Below are 16,399 nucleotides of genomic sequence, written 5' to 3'. Positions count from 1 at the left end.
ATATATTTATTTATTTATTTAATGCTTTCCCTTCTTTTTCTGACAGAACTGATTGTTATTATTAAAAAAATATCAGCATCCATACCATTATGGTGTACATCCACATCTACATGTACATCTACAGCAGTCATGATGAGAACAAGAGTCCAAAAGAGATGGCTGATAGTAATTTACCACGCGCGTGTGTGTGTTATAAATCAAATAACTGTGCCACCCAAATGTAACTAATTGGCTCAGCCTGGCCATATCTATAAAAACTGACACACTTCTTGTAGACACAGAGCATGGATACACTTTTAATGTACAACACTTAGCAGACAAATGACTCCCAACAGTAACTTGAAAGAATGAGTCAAACTGGTCAGAGAAGAACAAAGAGACCAAAAACATTTTCGCTGATTTGACTCCAACTCTTTCTACAAAAATGTTTTCATTTGAATGCACTTCTCCCGTGTCTCCACTAGATGGTGGCAGCATTCCAAGTGCTTGTGGCAGTGAAGCTGGAGAAGCTGTAGTTGTGTGTGTGTGTGTGTGTGTGTGTCACTGCTCTGCTGCTACTAAATAAAGGGCTGTGTGAGAGTCATCGCAGCATCACTGCATGTCAGAGGCAGATGAGCTCAGTCAGCAGTCTGAATGACTGAGTCTGGGTCACTTTGCTGAGTTAAAACAGTCAACTGAGGTAGCTGAAGAGGCTGCAAGTAACTAAACACTCAACTACAGTGATTTTCAGGGGAACACAATAATAGTGTGATATAATTTCAGTGTGTTCCTTCCTATAATCAGAAGATACAGCCTATTATTTTTTCTCTGCTGCTAAGATACTGATATCATCTTGTAGAACCTGAGTACAGCCTCTCCTCGCTGTGCTCGAGCTCCTGTTCCTAAATCACAGGTCACATATAACTAAAGAGAAGTTCGACACAAAGAGAAAAAAATATATCGCTAAAGGATTCAAATTATTTTCTGTTTCCAAAAGGACTGTTCTGGAACTGAGTGTTTCGTGACAGGAAATGCAACAAACTGATGTCCAGTTTGTTCAGCAGAAACAGAGAGCGGGCCTGAGGAGCAGCTCGAGCTGCACCAAACAGCATCTCTGGACACGAGGTGATTTATAACAAATGGAAGAAAGAACTCAATAGTGAACATGCAAGGAAAGAAGTTAACATTTTATCTAGATCAACTTGTTTTCATAACCACTAAAAGCACAAAAATTATAACAAATTAATACTGACTTCATCATCCAGCTCTATTTCAAATAAGCACACTGCAAAGAATCTGTTGGAGATCTCGGCAGCTCGGAGTGAGGGACGCCTCCATCTGCTCAGCGAGCAGCAGAACCCGGAGTTTGTGCACTGAGTCAGAAGTTATATTTAAGTTATGCACAAGATTTCATTACAGTGCAGTTCTAGGACAGGTAGAAACTCACCCAAAAAACAAAAAACTAGTCAGTATAAAGAACTGAACTGTATTAGTGCATGCCCGTGCTACGGTGCTGTTGGCCATGAAATGAAAACCGCACGATGCTTTCACGAGACGTTCCAGCTGCATAAATGCTAAAAATGGCTGATTTTAACCCATTGCTAGCTGGTTGCTAGGCAGCATGATGATATCATAATATATCATGTATAATTCATCTGTGGCTATAAATCAGATATTGCTGTGAAACAAAAACGGATGCTTTCATAAGGTGCTGCAGGGCCATAAAGGAAAAAGTCAGCTCATTTTAAGCCATTGCTAAGTGGCTGCCAGGCAACCGGATGGCATCATTATATATGTCATGCATAATTCAATGTTTCTATTGTCAAATTAAAATGATACAATACTTTTATACAATGTTATACGTGCTTAAATGCTTAGCCCAATGCTAGATGCTGCTAGGCAACATTATGACATCATAATGTCTGGTATACATAAAAACCTTCAGTGACCGAAGCTGCACCCGTGTTTGGCTCCTGATCATGTTGGAGGAGCTGGTGGTCACAGAAACACTTCCTGTATAGCAGGACTTCATGTCTCATTTTTGCCATCATCATCATCTTCATGCTTACCTGTTTTTCTGCTTCACATTAGGTGGCGACAGATGAAATATATTTCATTACATCATTTTACTGCATGAATGACCTGAAAGCTTACCTTGCTCAGTATATGGACGATGTCGCCTTCGTTCAGGGTGAGCTCGTCCTCGTTCGTGGCTTTGTAAGTAAACGCCACCTTACAGTACTCTTTAGCTGAGGAAACAAAACATTGGCTTCTGTTAGAGTTAGGACACAGACCACACCGAAAACAATAAAAATCACCAGCACTCCTGTACTTTACTCTTTACTAACAGAAATTATAAAATTATATCTATATATTACATGAGATTCCCCAACCACATACAGGGGTACGAAACGTATGGGAAGCCTTCCTGGTTTTCTGCATCAACTTCTCACTGATCTTCACAAGTGACACAAACAAATGAAACTTTTTTTTTTAATGTAATTTTTGGGCTGTTTGCCATAATTCAATAATAGCAATGAAGCGCAGGAGAAAGACAGCAGGGAAAGACAACACAGAGCCGCAGGTCAGATTCTAACCTGGGCTGATACATTTGGCCACATGGGCACCTGCTCACCCACTGAGCTAAAGTGACAGCCAACAAATGCAACATGCTTTAACTAGCAGCACACCTGAATCCATTCATTCCAGGTAAACCTGGAAAAGATTTACAACACAAATATGTTGCACCTTACACTTTGTGGTGCCAAATGAAAGTCATGTTGAATATGCAAAAGGTAAAAAGCACACAGATATAGTTCGTAAATCTAATTTTCACCTATCCACATCAACAAACATCCTAACCTTTCACCCAAATGGTAATCAATTTTAATAGTCCACCCAGCCACCGCTGATTATCTGGCACAGGCTCACAGGGTCAGCAGTATGAGCAGAGAAGCCCAGGCCTCCGTTTCCCCAGCTGCTTCCTCCAATTCATCTGGGGGAATACCGAGATATTCCCATACCAAAAGATATCATCTCTCCAATGTGTTCTGGGTCTGCCACAGGACCTCCTTCCCTGTAAGACATGCCCGGGACTCATCGGCATGGAGGCATCCTAATCAGATGCCCAAACCATCCCAACTGGCTCTTTTGGATGTGGAGGCGTGGCAGCTCTACTCTGAGCTCCTCCTGAATTGACAAAGCTCTTCACCCCACCTCTGAGACAGAGCCCAGCCACAATTTAGAGGAAGTTCATTTCCACCGCTTCAATCTGCATCTGCAATCTCGTTCTTTTGGTTACTAGCCAAAGCTCATGATTTTTAATAGTATTAAAATGTATGTGGGCCTTGGAAGTGAATTATCATGTGACTCTTTAAGCCAATGCTCATTAGACCGTTGCATATGAATGAGATGGTTGAGTTAAAGATTCAGCAACTTTTACCTCAAGTTTTAAGTAAAATGGTGTTTGAAGAGGTTGCTTCTTCAACAATGGAATTAAACACTACCGTTAAACAGTCAGAGTGCTGGGCACCTGGGTGGCTTAGTGGTGAAGCCGGCGACCACATACATATGCCGCGTTGCGGTGCGGGCGGCACGGGTTCGAGTCCCGGCCCGTCGCCAATTTGCCCGCGTGTCTTCCCCTGTATCTTTCCCCCATTTCCTGTCTCTTTCCACTGCCCATTAAAGCTGCTGTGGCCAAAAATGCAAAAAAAAAAAAAAAAAAAAAATTCAGAGTGCTGATGGTAAAAGAATGCTTGGCTTTATTAAGCTGTCAAACATCTTTCAGCAGAACAAACAAGCATTCCCAGCAGCTACAGATCACACAAGCACAACCTCCAGGAGGACTTTAGTCCAGTGTTCTTCTGAGAGCTGCTTCAGCTCAGTCACATTCTTGGGATGGAAACAGCTACTGAGGTCAACCCAGAGCATCTCTATAGGGTTTGAATCTGAACAATGAATGATGTTTAGGGTCACTGTCCTGCTGTCTGTTACCCTTTAAGGGCCATTCACAGCAGAGAGCATAGAAACCCAGCAAGCATCAAACAACTACACAATCAGAGCTTGAAACATCCACAGCGCTCAACAAATTTACTGGAGTGCCACAAATATTTCAGAAATCTGTCAAAAATGTGTTTAAAACTAAACATTATACTTTTGTTTATTAGGCAAATAAACTGAAACAACTGAATAAGCCTTATTCAAACACAGTAAACAAAAAACTTAATATTCTGCACGGCCTCGATAACAGCCTGTATTGCATTCTGTACTTTGACAGTTTTGAAACTGTAAATTTTAAATCTGTCAATTCTCCTAGTCTATAAATAATTTTTCAAATTATTCTGCAACCCATGAATGCACTATTATACTATATATATATATATATATATATATATATATATATATATATATATATATATATATACACACACACACACACACATGTATTAAAATTAATATTTGGGTGCTGTACTCCTTGGCAGATTGAAGGCACATAAAGATCTGATAACATTATGTTTAAAAAAATAAGAGCAGATCATCTAAAAAAAACAAACATTTTAAGGCGTGTAATTCCACTCTAACTGGTTCTGATGCAGGCTTTTCAGTATTTTATGCCAACAACACTAACAACCATCCTCAGACAGAACAAACAAAAACATTACTCTCATACAGATCTGCAGTCTGATAACAGAAAATACACTAACACAGCTGAAGTATGTTTGTAAGGTTTTACCTTTGGATTTGCTGTCTCCGACCACTTTCTGTGAATCTGTCGTGTTGGGAAGGGCGGGCTTTGCAGCAGGGGGTATTGATGGGATTGGCTAAAATGAAGCAAACCATACAGATGGGAATGATTTATCGGACATGAGTGGACATGTTTGGAGGAGTCTCGTCTGTGAGACAGTGTGTGTCTGAACTGAAATGAGTGGAATAACCTGAACAGGATTTTTGTTTTTTTTTTTATTAAATGGACACTGGATGGACGGTGCTGTTAATTATGAAGATTAGATGTTACGGATCACAGGATATAGAAGAAAAGAAGAAAGTCTGAAACACTGAAAGCATGTGCCTCTTCTTCCCTGCTGTGTTGCAATTTGATGAGCAGTGCTTCAGGCAAGAAAGAAACAGAAGAGGATGAAGATAAAGAATACTGAGAAATGTTTTTAAGCCAGCAACAATGAGCCACTAACAGGAACAGGTATGAATCCTACCTATTCAGGTTAAATGGAAGTTATTTAAAAAAAAAAAAAAAAAAAAGAAAGGTCCAACAAGTTAAGTTGGAGAGTAGTGTGTGGATTATGAGGGCTGATGAAGGCCATATGAAGATACCTGAAGCTGTGAAGACGAGTGTGGGAGAGCATGCGAAATGTGGTATGTAAGGAGTGGAGGAGAGCGAGGGAAGCCGAGTTAGTGGTAAGAGAGTGTGAGAGCTGTTGTGAAGAAGAGAGAGAAGGAAAAGAGGGCAAAGTTTGAGAAAAATGCTAAAAGCTATACTGATTATGCAGTGAGTTGATTATCAGGAGCTACTTGAGACTTATGTGCTAAAAATCATACTCGGTGATACATAAAATAGCGTCAGGTGAAGCCATAATTTCTGGCTTGGATTTAGTGCCATACACACACGTGCTGATGATAGCAAAAACAAAAAAACTGCATCTTCACATGGATCTGGGTATGGCCCTTCAGTGTCACCAGTAAACGAGGCTAAATACACCTACTGGAGTGATGATACTGATGCTGTATACACGGTACCATATTATCATACTATAATACTGTCAGGATGCAACGCTGTGGTGGTATAATACTGTAACAACGTGACACTTTCACAGCACTGTTAGGAAACAATGCTATCACGGTACGATACAATCATGTTGCAATAATATTGTGACACACTGCCCACAATAATGTGTGCTATTACGACACCCCGATTCTGTGATGGCTGATACAAGAAACCTCTTATCTGTGTAACTGCAGGAGATAAAATGAAAAAGCAGAAATTCACCATTCAGTCACTGTACTGTGGTGTCAGTCCATCGTTATTATTCAATTTAAATGTGGCACTTCGATCTATTAGCTCTGTGATTGGCTTCTCTCTGGTATCTGTCAGCACCGCCTTATAAATCACACTTACGTTCTCATTCTTCTCCTCTTTGTCGGGGGTTTGCACCGGGGGCTTTTTTTTGTAAGAAGCATCTTTGAAAATGTCTCCAAAGCCAATTCCTTTGATCTTCTTGGGCTGAGCAATAACTCCGTTCCCTGAAGGGGGCAGCGGTGAGACGGGTGTACCAGCGCTGTCCACTCCACTTCCATCTGAATGAAATAAAGGAAACGTGGTTTATTTTCCTATTACTGTCATACTTCATAACATACTAGAATTCATTATTTTGTTTTCATACATTAATAACTGTGATTTAATTCTTGATGGGATCTTTCCATCTCAAGTCATTGTTTTGTTTGACCACCTCAGATTTGCATTAAAATGTTATGGTCAAAAGTCCAATGCTTGCTGTGAATTTTTACATTAATATATCAAAAAATGGTCCATCAACTCACTCCAATCCTGTATTTTCACACACTGAAATGTCAGCAACATGAATCTCTCAAAAACTATTCAAGATAAAAATCTAAAATTTTCACCAGACTTTCCAACCATAAAGTTGAATCAGGACCAAGAATTTGAGACAGATACATCAAAAATGTCTGTGTACTGGCCGGCTAAAGTATGAAAAAAATTCAACAAGTCCTGTAAAGTCCCATATTTGAGCACACTAACAAAAACCTGACATTGAAAAAGACAATTTCTTAATGGTATCAGAACAGAACAAAATTCTGTTAGTCACAGTTATTTCAGCCCAAATGCCGCTTTTTATTTATTTTTATTTTTTTAAACAGTCATCACTCCTGTGGAAACACTTGAAAAGCTGGCTTCCTCCTCAGACCTCGGCCTTAGCGGCGCAGGCTTCACTCTTACAACATCGTCACCACTCTCTGTACTAAACCTCTACGTAAACATGTTTCCTGATATAGAGAAATGGGGGTTTGGCTGTATGCAGATAGCATTCAGATTGCAGGCAGCAAGCACAAGGCCGCCAATTTAGAATGAGTCTGATTTACTAACACACACACACACACACACGCACACGCACACACACACACGCACACAGGGATGTTAGTGATCAAATATTTTCTCTAGGTTAGTGAGTAAACTAAGGTTGGCTATCATGAATTTGTCCATCAGGGGGAAACTAACATCAGTATCAGCTGGGCGTCTGATTCATTTAGTGATTGTTCAGATCAAAATGTTCCTGAACCGTCCTCTGGATACCGGCCAGGGCTGAGCTGCTCACTTACCTGGACATCTTCAAGTTATGTTATCAGCTAATCTTATAAATCTAATAACAAATCGCCAGATGCATGCAGTGTAGGTAAGTTACAGCTAGATAATTGTAGCTTCCTTGCTAACATTATCACTATAAAGTCATACTTGGGTGGAAATGCTAGTTGGCTAGCTCGCCATATTACTTCTGCAGCTGACAAAGATCCATGCTGCAAACTTCTGTGTAATATCGCCTGGTGCTGACAGTCAGTTCCAGCAGCTCTCTCAGTAAATTATGCAACAGCACAAAGCTAAGATGCAGAATCTACATTCTACAGTGACAATCAGCATTGGGCGGGGGGGTCAGGCAGCTAGCTGTGATAGCAACAACATGTCTCTGGCATTTATTGCTTCATCGCATTCAAGTCAACTTTTTTGTCATTGTACTGATACTCAGATATACAGCATAGCCACTCAGTTGTTGTACAAACTGACTGCATTTTGCTTAACAGCATCACTAATAATGGTTTATCAATGACACTAATTGCCTTTAAGTATATAAATAAGGATATAAGTCCAAAGTGTCATAACGATATATTTTATTATATAAAGCGCTCCTGTACCTCCCAGTCATAACAAGCAGGCTGAAGGCTTAACAAACATGCAGCTACAGACTAAACACTGAGCCAGCCGGCTTGTTGAGGCTTGTTTCAGCTGAACTGCACTCTCGCCTGAACAGCTTCATTAACTACACTTAATTCTACTAAAGGTGAAGTAATGGTTTTTAACACAAAAATGTCAGACAGCTAAACTAACAGGCTCTAGATTCAGAGAATAATCACCTGTGCCAACATTACTGACCGGATATTTACTTATGGACAGGTGTTTGGATCCTTTCTTCACTCACAGCAGGGATCATTACACTTCAGTTCACCTCACTGTTGTTAACTCAGTGACTTACTGCTTTGTGTTGACATCTTACTGTCCTTACACAGCAGCAGCCCTCTCTCTGCTGTGAGACTTGCAGTGTTTTGCTGTGCACCGCTGCACAGTGAGAGACAACAGACTCTGTTGCTTCGAACTTTCTCTCTTGAGTAATTATTTTAAATGTAGCCAGAATCACATCGCAGGTCTTATTACCAGAGCTCTGAACCTCTGAGTTTACTGAATAATTAGCACACTGAATTCTTTATAAATATTAAAAGAACTGAAATTTGAGGCAGTCCATGCACAGTTACCAAGAACAGCACAGTTTTGCTCAACTGTACAAAAAGCCAGTATTACAGCTTGTCATGTTACCCAACTTGCTTAACCCAGCATACCATAGCAGCACTCTTCTAATGTTTTTCCAACCCAGCTGCACCCCAGCATTAACCCGAGTGTTTTTACCAGTCTCATCTGCTCGGGCGTCATTGGACTCTCCGACGTCTCCCATGGGATCCAGCTCCTTGACAAAGTTCGAGGGAAACAGGCCCGATTTGCCGTTCGACGTGCCGTTCCACCAGCCCTCTTCTACCTGTACACAGGTCAAATTAAGCAATCAGTCTACCGCATACGTTTGATTTTTTTTTTTCCTCCTCTTATTCTGCAAATGCCAGACTGAGGTTTGGTCAGAATATTCCTCATTCCATGAAGATAAACAGAAAGGTGCTTTGGATGATGAGTTCAAGCCAGGGGAAAACAGAAAAACTGAAACCAAGAGGTTTGAAACTTTTCCCTCCCTTAAGTCACAGATCTCTTACCTGCCAAAACTTGTCTACACTGCAGAACCATAACATGCATGTAACATTCCACCGACACACAAGGAAGCCGTTAGCCTAAAAGGTGTTTTAATGTGGCCTGGTTACATATAGTTGACAGTACCTCTTCATTTATGTCTACGATGTCTCCGACTTTCAGCTCCAGCTCATCTTCGTTCTGCGGTTGATATTCGTACAGCACCTTGCACTGTCTCTTCTTAGGCTCTGAGGAGAAAAACAAGACAGCAGGTCGCTGTTGACTTTGAGCAAACCTGTGTTTTTGCAAAGTAAAAGGGGGCAGTGTGAAAACGCCAGAGAGGCGTGAATCCAGCCACTGGAACGATCGTCGATAAGAACCCCTCCCCACGGGGAACTCTGGGATTCTTCCGCAAGGTGATCCGGCGACATGAAGCAGACCCGCCCTACTGAACAAGCAAAACTGCAAAATATTCAACGAGGAAAACAACGAGGAAAAAAAACAACAAAGAAAAAAAGATGTTGTAAACTTTAACACCATGATGTTAGGAAAAAGAACACGGATTTTAGAAGAAAAGCATTCGCTAAGATAAAGAGAATTGCAAAGTCACTCATTCAACTTATAAATGTGTTACTCAGTGAAAGATAATTTTGAAGGTGATCAAAAACAGTCAGTCAGAATAAGTCATATTTGACTGGCAGCCTTTTTTATATATGATTATACCAATAATCAAGTCAAGTCAGTTTATTTATATAGCACATTTACATTGACCAAAGTGCTGCACAAGATCTATAACCAAGGACTATAAAAAAAAAAAAAAAAATTAAAAAAAAAAATCAGTGATCCAATATTTCAATACAGTGCTCAAAATGTTTTTTCATTCAGAACAATTCAACATAATCACATTTCTCAATACTTGTTAAATGTAGTTATGTATTTTCAGGCATTACAGCTCTGCCTTCAACATGAGTGAATGGTGTTCCTCCCGTCTTTTCTTTACTCTTTCATTTATTGGCTGTTATAAATGCAGATCAGCACATAACTAATACTGTTCAATAACGTCCATCTGCTGATAAACCGGTTCTAAGTAAAACGTTCACCTATGCATTTCTTTTATGTTCTTTGCGGCACAAAAAGTATTAAAACTTGACCAAAGCCTGTATATAAAAGATGGATGTAACCAGTGTAATATCACCCACAATTGCAATTTTCCTAAAGCTTTGAGCTGAGCATTTTTGGTTCACTGTGTTTTTTTTTGTTTGCTTTTGTAAACCGGATGTGACAGAACCCAAAGGACATGGCACACTCAAACAGTCAGAACTCGTCACAAGGTAGGCCCACCTTAAAGCATGCCCCACTTTATCATCTATCTTACGATAAATGGGATCATGATTTACAAAAAGAAAATCACATTTAATACAGTAAAATGTGAAACTAGTAACAATGTCCATAACTTTGTTATATATCAAGTGAGCCAGTGAGGTTGTTTTCCTACAGACGTCTATATAATCAGACGTCTTTTAGCAACTAGAATGCTGTTTTAAGGCACTTCTTGTCAGACTTTGAGGTTAAGTCGATATTTTATATGCAGTCTATGACTGTAACTCCAAAACTGTGGGTATTACCAAATTATGAATTTCCTCTTTTGTCACAATCGTACTGTCGGCAATGTGTTCTCATACTGAATAATGATAAATTTAAATGCCTAAAGTTTGAAGGTTACTAATCAGTACAGCATATAACGTGGTTCAAGATAACAGAAAAAGTTGACTGCAGTCACACTAGGAAAAACAGTGCTTGGCGAACGCAGCATGACCAAACCTACGGCAACCATGTGCAATGAACGTGCAGTATTATTGCCTTAGGAACTGTTGCATCAAAAACATGGGGGCAGGTCTGCGACCACATGCTGTCGGTTCACATTCCCTGCATTAACACACACAGATATACATTCAGAAATAATGACGTAGTTGCTGCAGGGCAGTGACTTGACTGCAAAATGACATAGGAGCTCAGCGACCTTGCTTTTACATAGGAATATAACCAGAATACAGCCAGCTGGCAACCAGCCGAGACTGATTCAGATTGATTGCAATGTGTTGGCAATCTGTGTTTATAAATTAGACTGCTGCGGCTTACCAAAACTACTTGTGATCGGTTGCTGAAAGTGAAAAAAATTAAACGCAATCAGCGATATTTTGTGACTGCAAGTAGACTGCTGTCCTATTTTTACTCTAGTGTGACAGGCATTAACGAGGCTGGGTTTTCTGGCATGAAAATGCAAGAGGAAGGTGATGCTGGTGGTGAAGGATTTGTCAGTGTGAGCGTTTCACTCACATTTGCAACTAAAAATAGGAAGCGTGTTGACTGTGAAATATGCTCAGGAGCACATGTGAGTATAAAGTCTAAGATTCAGCCCAAGCAGGTTCTGCTTCTCTTTAGAAAAAAGGTCCAGTGAGGACCTGTAGTAGTGGTGATGTAGCTGGTGCCTTTCTTTTGACTGACACACACACACACACACACACACACACACACACACACACACACACACATACACACACACACACACACACACACACACACACACACACACACACACACATGCTGAAAGGTCAGGATGTGACAGGCAGTGAACCCAGCTGGAGGGAATTAAAGTTGTTTTTTTTTCCTGTAGTTTTTACCCAAAAAGCCACTAAGAGTTTCAACAGATTACATGTTTAACCAGGTTAAATGGGAAGAAGAAAAGTGTCTTTTCAACTGCTCTAAATGGTCAGGTACAAGGACTGAACTGACAGTGAGTGGAAAAAGCAGGAAAATCGTTGAAAGTCATTCGGAAAGCCTGGAGAACTACCGCTCAAGACCATTTTCAAACTAACAGATTTTTGCACAACACTATAAAAAAATGTTTTATTACATTTTTGAATAGAGAGTCCCGTAAATCCTATTAATGTAATGATAAATAAATTGTTAGTTTTGATGTTGTTGCATTGACCTAACACCTACCTTTGAAGCACAGATTTTAGAATTTATTGACATGAATGACGCAATTAGAGGCAGAGATATGCAAAATAATTGGTGGATGAGTTAGTAAGTGAATGACTTAAGCGAGCGAGTGAGGCAACTAAACATTTGGGAATGAAAGTGAGTGGGTGAGTGAGTGGGAAAGTGAACGAGTAGCCAAGCGAGCGAAGCAGCAAGTGAATCATGGACCACCAACAAGCCGTGCAGGCTTAATTCTAATGCTGACCTGCAAAGAATGAGCCTGCTGCCAGCCACAGTTTACAGAGTTTACAGTGGACCCTTCAAGCTGCATCATCCAGGTGTAACAGCACCCAGCTTTGTAGGAGTTTGCATTTGAAACAGAAGGGATGAAATCACAACATGCATTTTCTCCACAGGCAAGTGAAATCAATCTGTGCTTTGTGTTAAAATAAAATTGAAAAGGAGGAGTAAATGAATGACAGTGTGGGGAAAAAAAAGGTGAGAAACTAGAACATAAAAAGAAAAGAGATTGGTGGATAGGATACAGTGAATCTGATTAAGGTGGTCAGGAGACTGAACAAGTCCATTAAAATGCCTGAAAGTGACCCAGGAGAAAGAGAAAGCAGGGAGAGAGGCTGCTTTTTCATGTTTTTCAGTGGCAGAGCTGGTTAGTTTGCATAGGGTCTTTTATTTTGAAAAACTGACTGGATTCTCTATAACATTCATCTCTGATTTGCTGCTCTCCCTACCTGCTCTGTGCAGCTCCATGTGACTGGATGCTGAATAATATCATAACCATAATTAAAGTAGTGGACTTATAATTTAGTTAGACGATGCACGCCGTCTCCCTCAGAGTGAACACAAAGTGAGAGAGCACCGAAGCCTCAAACATTCGTGTACGAGTCCTGTGTAAGCGCAGAAAAGCAGTTTTGCACGTTTACTAATTTTAGTTTTTATTTCAATACTTTTTAAATCATTCCAAGAGAAGAACACCGTCTGCAACCCATGATCAACTACATAATTCCCTCACTCTTCTTTTGTTTCCTTCCTGGCTGTTGTGTTCAGTTGCCTACCGAGGGAGTCTCTCATCCCACAATCCAACTCAACAGTACAATACTGAGAGTTTCGCTCGGGAGATTCACTGTGACGTTGAGGGCCACTCAAAGGAGGAAGAAAACTGGGTCATGTGCTGCTGCTCACTGTGGCTGCCGAGCAGGACGAGGACTACAAGAAGCAGCACACATTTTATTTTAATTCACCACTCCATGAACTGAATCTTAAAATTAATCAGGAGGATGAGTCAATGGATACAAGCCTGTCAGCTTTACTTTAACTACTTGAAGGTTTTCAGTATCAGTGTCTGACGCATTAATGCATCCACTTGTTTAATTCTTTCAGAAAGGCACTCAGCATTTTGTCAATGCACTGAAGCTGCCTCAGCCTGCCTATAACATCAACACACTGACCTCTGCACTTAGAAGAACAGACAGATAAAAGCAGTTGCTGGAGGGAAGAAGACAAAGATTTGTGTTCAGGACCTCTGAGCCAGACAAGACACAGGAAAGATATGAAACTTCCAGCTGAAATAATACATGGAGAAAAGAAAAAAAAAAGCATCAATTTTCTTTTAACCTGCTTTTAATCGTTTGCCAGATGTCTGCACTCTGTACTCATCCTTGACACCAAGCACTAGGATCTATTTTAAAAAAATGTCATTTTATCCAAACATGCACACAAACTGAGGCTTCTTACTCTTTGAAGCTGGGGGCACTGGGGGCTGGAAGGCACCGGTCGGGATGCCGAGTACGCTTATCCTCTGAACCAGGCCGGCCACATTCCCCACCTTCTCTCTCTTCTGCGGCTGAGCGTCCTTTGGCTCGTCTGTTGTTTGACTGCCATCTTTAGGGTCCTTTTTCAGTTCCTAAGGAAAATAAATAAAACAATCACACACCAGACACCCAGCAGTAAGTGGGAAGCATTTTTTTACATTATGTTTAAGCAAACTTTTGGATTTTGTTACTTAGAGATCAACAAATTAAAGCTATTTTTGCATGTGTGACTTTATAACCTGAAAACTGAGGGAAAAAATATCTTTAGATTTAACTTTTTTTGTGACCAATACAGAACACATGAGGTCTCAGGGGGATGTAACAATCAAATTCCATCTATCCATTTTCATCCGCTTATCCAGGCTAAGCAGAGTATCCCAGACCTCCCTCTCTCCAGCCACCTCCTCCAGCTCGTCCAGGGGGGACCCCCAAGGCATTTCCAGGCCAGCCAAGAGATATAATCTCTCCAGCCTGTCATGGGTCTGCCCCGGGGCCTCCTCCTGGTAGGACATGCCCAGAATACCTCACCCAAGAGAAGCCCGGGAGGCATCCTAGTCAGATGCCCGAACCACTTCAACTGGCTCCTTTCAGTGGAAAGGAAACAAATTCCAGTGTTTTTTTTTTTTTTTTTTTTAAAGGGATCTTCTTGTACTTTTCTTTATTTTCTGTTATATAAATACTGTTACATTGGTGGATGCTCACATTAAACATCGTTTCAAGTTTCAAATAATAAAAGTCAGCATGTGAACAAGTAAATCCCGTGAGCGAAGACCTCAAAAACTACGTTCCACACAGTTTCTTCCTGCTGTAGGATGTTAGAGTGAACAGATATTCCTAATATGATCACCTCACAGAAGTCCCACCCATGTACTATTTAAACCTTCAGTTTACAAGGGGCAGCCAATGAGAAAAACAGTTGGCCTAAAGTATGGAAGAAGGGAAATAAATGGCTTCTTTTCTCACTGTAAGACAATGTAAGGATTGTTTGGAACTGTGAATCATACAAAGCTACTCTTGTAGAGTTCAAGAACACAAACATGGAGACAGGAATTAGAATAGACACACACCCCCACACACGCAAACAATTCCAGACAATCAGCCTCAGACACTTTTATCTGGGACAATTTTTACATGCAAATGAAAATGACTGAAAACCAGGTATGTTTCACAGATGCTGCTTTTATTTCAGACTACTTCCTTCTGTGTCAGCCCTCCCATGGTCTTGGAGCTGGTCCTAATCTATAATCGAGGTTACCTGGCTTAGAAGGGAGGTTGGGTCAGGTCAATGCAGTGCACCTAGGCATCCAAACTACAGCCCGATATATCCATTATATTGTAGTATATAGCTGATATATCTGCATTTATACCAGTCAAGAAATTAAAATCTAAAAAGTAAACACAAGAGAAACACCCTAGTAAGCGAATCTTAGCTGCTCCCTTCTTCACAAGGGGTTGCCACAGTGAGTAGCACCACATATTTGATTTGGCAGATTTTTACACTCCTGATGCAACACCAAGTGGTTTGTGTCTTAGTGAGGACTCCCAAATCACTACAAATAGCAATCTTAGGGAAGCCCGTTTGTTTCATGTATCTCAGGCTTTAATCTAAACTATATAAGCTGGCCTGTGTGTGTTTTACTGGTGTGTGTCCACCCTTTTTGGTCTTTGTTTTTCTTTGTAATTTCTGTTTAATGAATTTCATTTTATTCTGGTCTTGTGTGGACATCCACAAATATACCAGTTTGTGTGTCATTTCCAAGCATATGAAAATCTATTCTTACTGTTGTGGCCTTTCTTTTTGTGCACCATTTCCACACTGCAGCATTTACCAAAATAGCAGTGAGTTTAAAAAATGAACTCAGAAAAACATCTTAAGTTCATTTCTTCCCCTTCTGACTGCAGAAGGGGAAGAAATGAGCTTAAGAAAGCTGTTGTGAACCAAGCAGGAGGAAGGCAGCTGAGACGGTCCCAGTGCCACCAAATGGGACGATAAGACATCAGACTTGTGGAAACAGGAAAAGTCAGTTTCACATAACTTAAGGGGAACTGAAATGTGGTGATCTAAAGTACAAAGTGAAACAATAACTACAGAAACCAGCGTCAGTCTTCAGAACAGGACTGTACTATTCGCAGACCAGTCCTGCTAAATGTAGCTATTGAGGAAATGATCCCAATCACGTCACACAGTCAGGCTGTAAAACAGTTGCCACAGTCTGCCTGCCCAGGAAACTCCCAGCAGCACAAAGTCCAAGTCACACCTTCACTAAATACTACGAGGAGTGTACAGATGGAGGGACGCTAATGTGCTGTGGTCACGTGGCTTATGGGTTTCAATGTATTATATTAATTGCCTTAAGAAGTACTGAGGAGTGACTTGAGAAGACACCTGATGACTAACTCTGGTCTGCCACCATTTGGTTCACAGAGCAGCAGAGCTTGACATCAGCTCTGAAAGTTTAAATACAGGCTGTGTGCCTGCAGGTAAACCTTTAGCTTAGTTTGCTACAGTCTTTACATTTGCTGCAGGTGGGCAGCAGCCTCTCTGTCAGCAACACCTGCAACATGCAGAGGCAACGCA

At 40.7% G+C, this 16,399-nt stretch overlaps 1 protein-coding gene across 3 annotated transcripts in view; it reads right to left on the bottom strand.

Annotated features, from left to right (window-relative positions):
• cd2ap (CD2-associated protein) overlaps nt 1-16,399 on the bottom strand; it is a 68,699-nt gene that overhangs the window by 23,302 nt on the left and 28,998 nt on the right. For all 3 annotated transcript variants that reach the window (XM_030721664.1, XM_030721665.1, XM_030721666.1), the window contains exons 3-8: nt 13,745-13,913; nt 9,158-9,258; nt 8,684-8,810; nt 6,110-6,288; nt 4,712-4,799; nt 2,134-2,228 (exon numbers count right to left, since the gene is read on the bottom strand). In XM_030721664.1, coding sequence (XP_030577524.1) covers nt 2,134-2,228; nt 4,712-4,799; nt 6,110-6,288; nt 8,684-8,810; nt 9,158-9,258; nt 13,745-13,913 — 759 coding nt within the window. The remainder of the gene's footprint in view (nt 1-2,133; nt 2,229-4,711; nt 4,800-6,109; nt 6,289-8,683; nt 8,811-9,157; nt 9,259-13,744; nt 13,914-16,399) is intronic.

The sequence above is a fragment of the Archocentrus centrarchus genome, chromosome 24, assembly GCF_007364275.1.
Source record: "Archocentrus centrarchus isolate MPI-CPG fArcCen1 chromosome 24, fArcCen1, whole genome shotgun sequence".
NCBI classification, from domain to species: Eukaryota; Metazoa; Chordata; class Actinopteri; order Cichliformes; family Cichlidae; genus Archocentrus; species Archocentrus centrarchus.
Note: the sequence above shows the minus strand (reverse complement) of the source record. Positions and strands in the feature narration are given on the sequence as shown.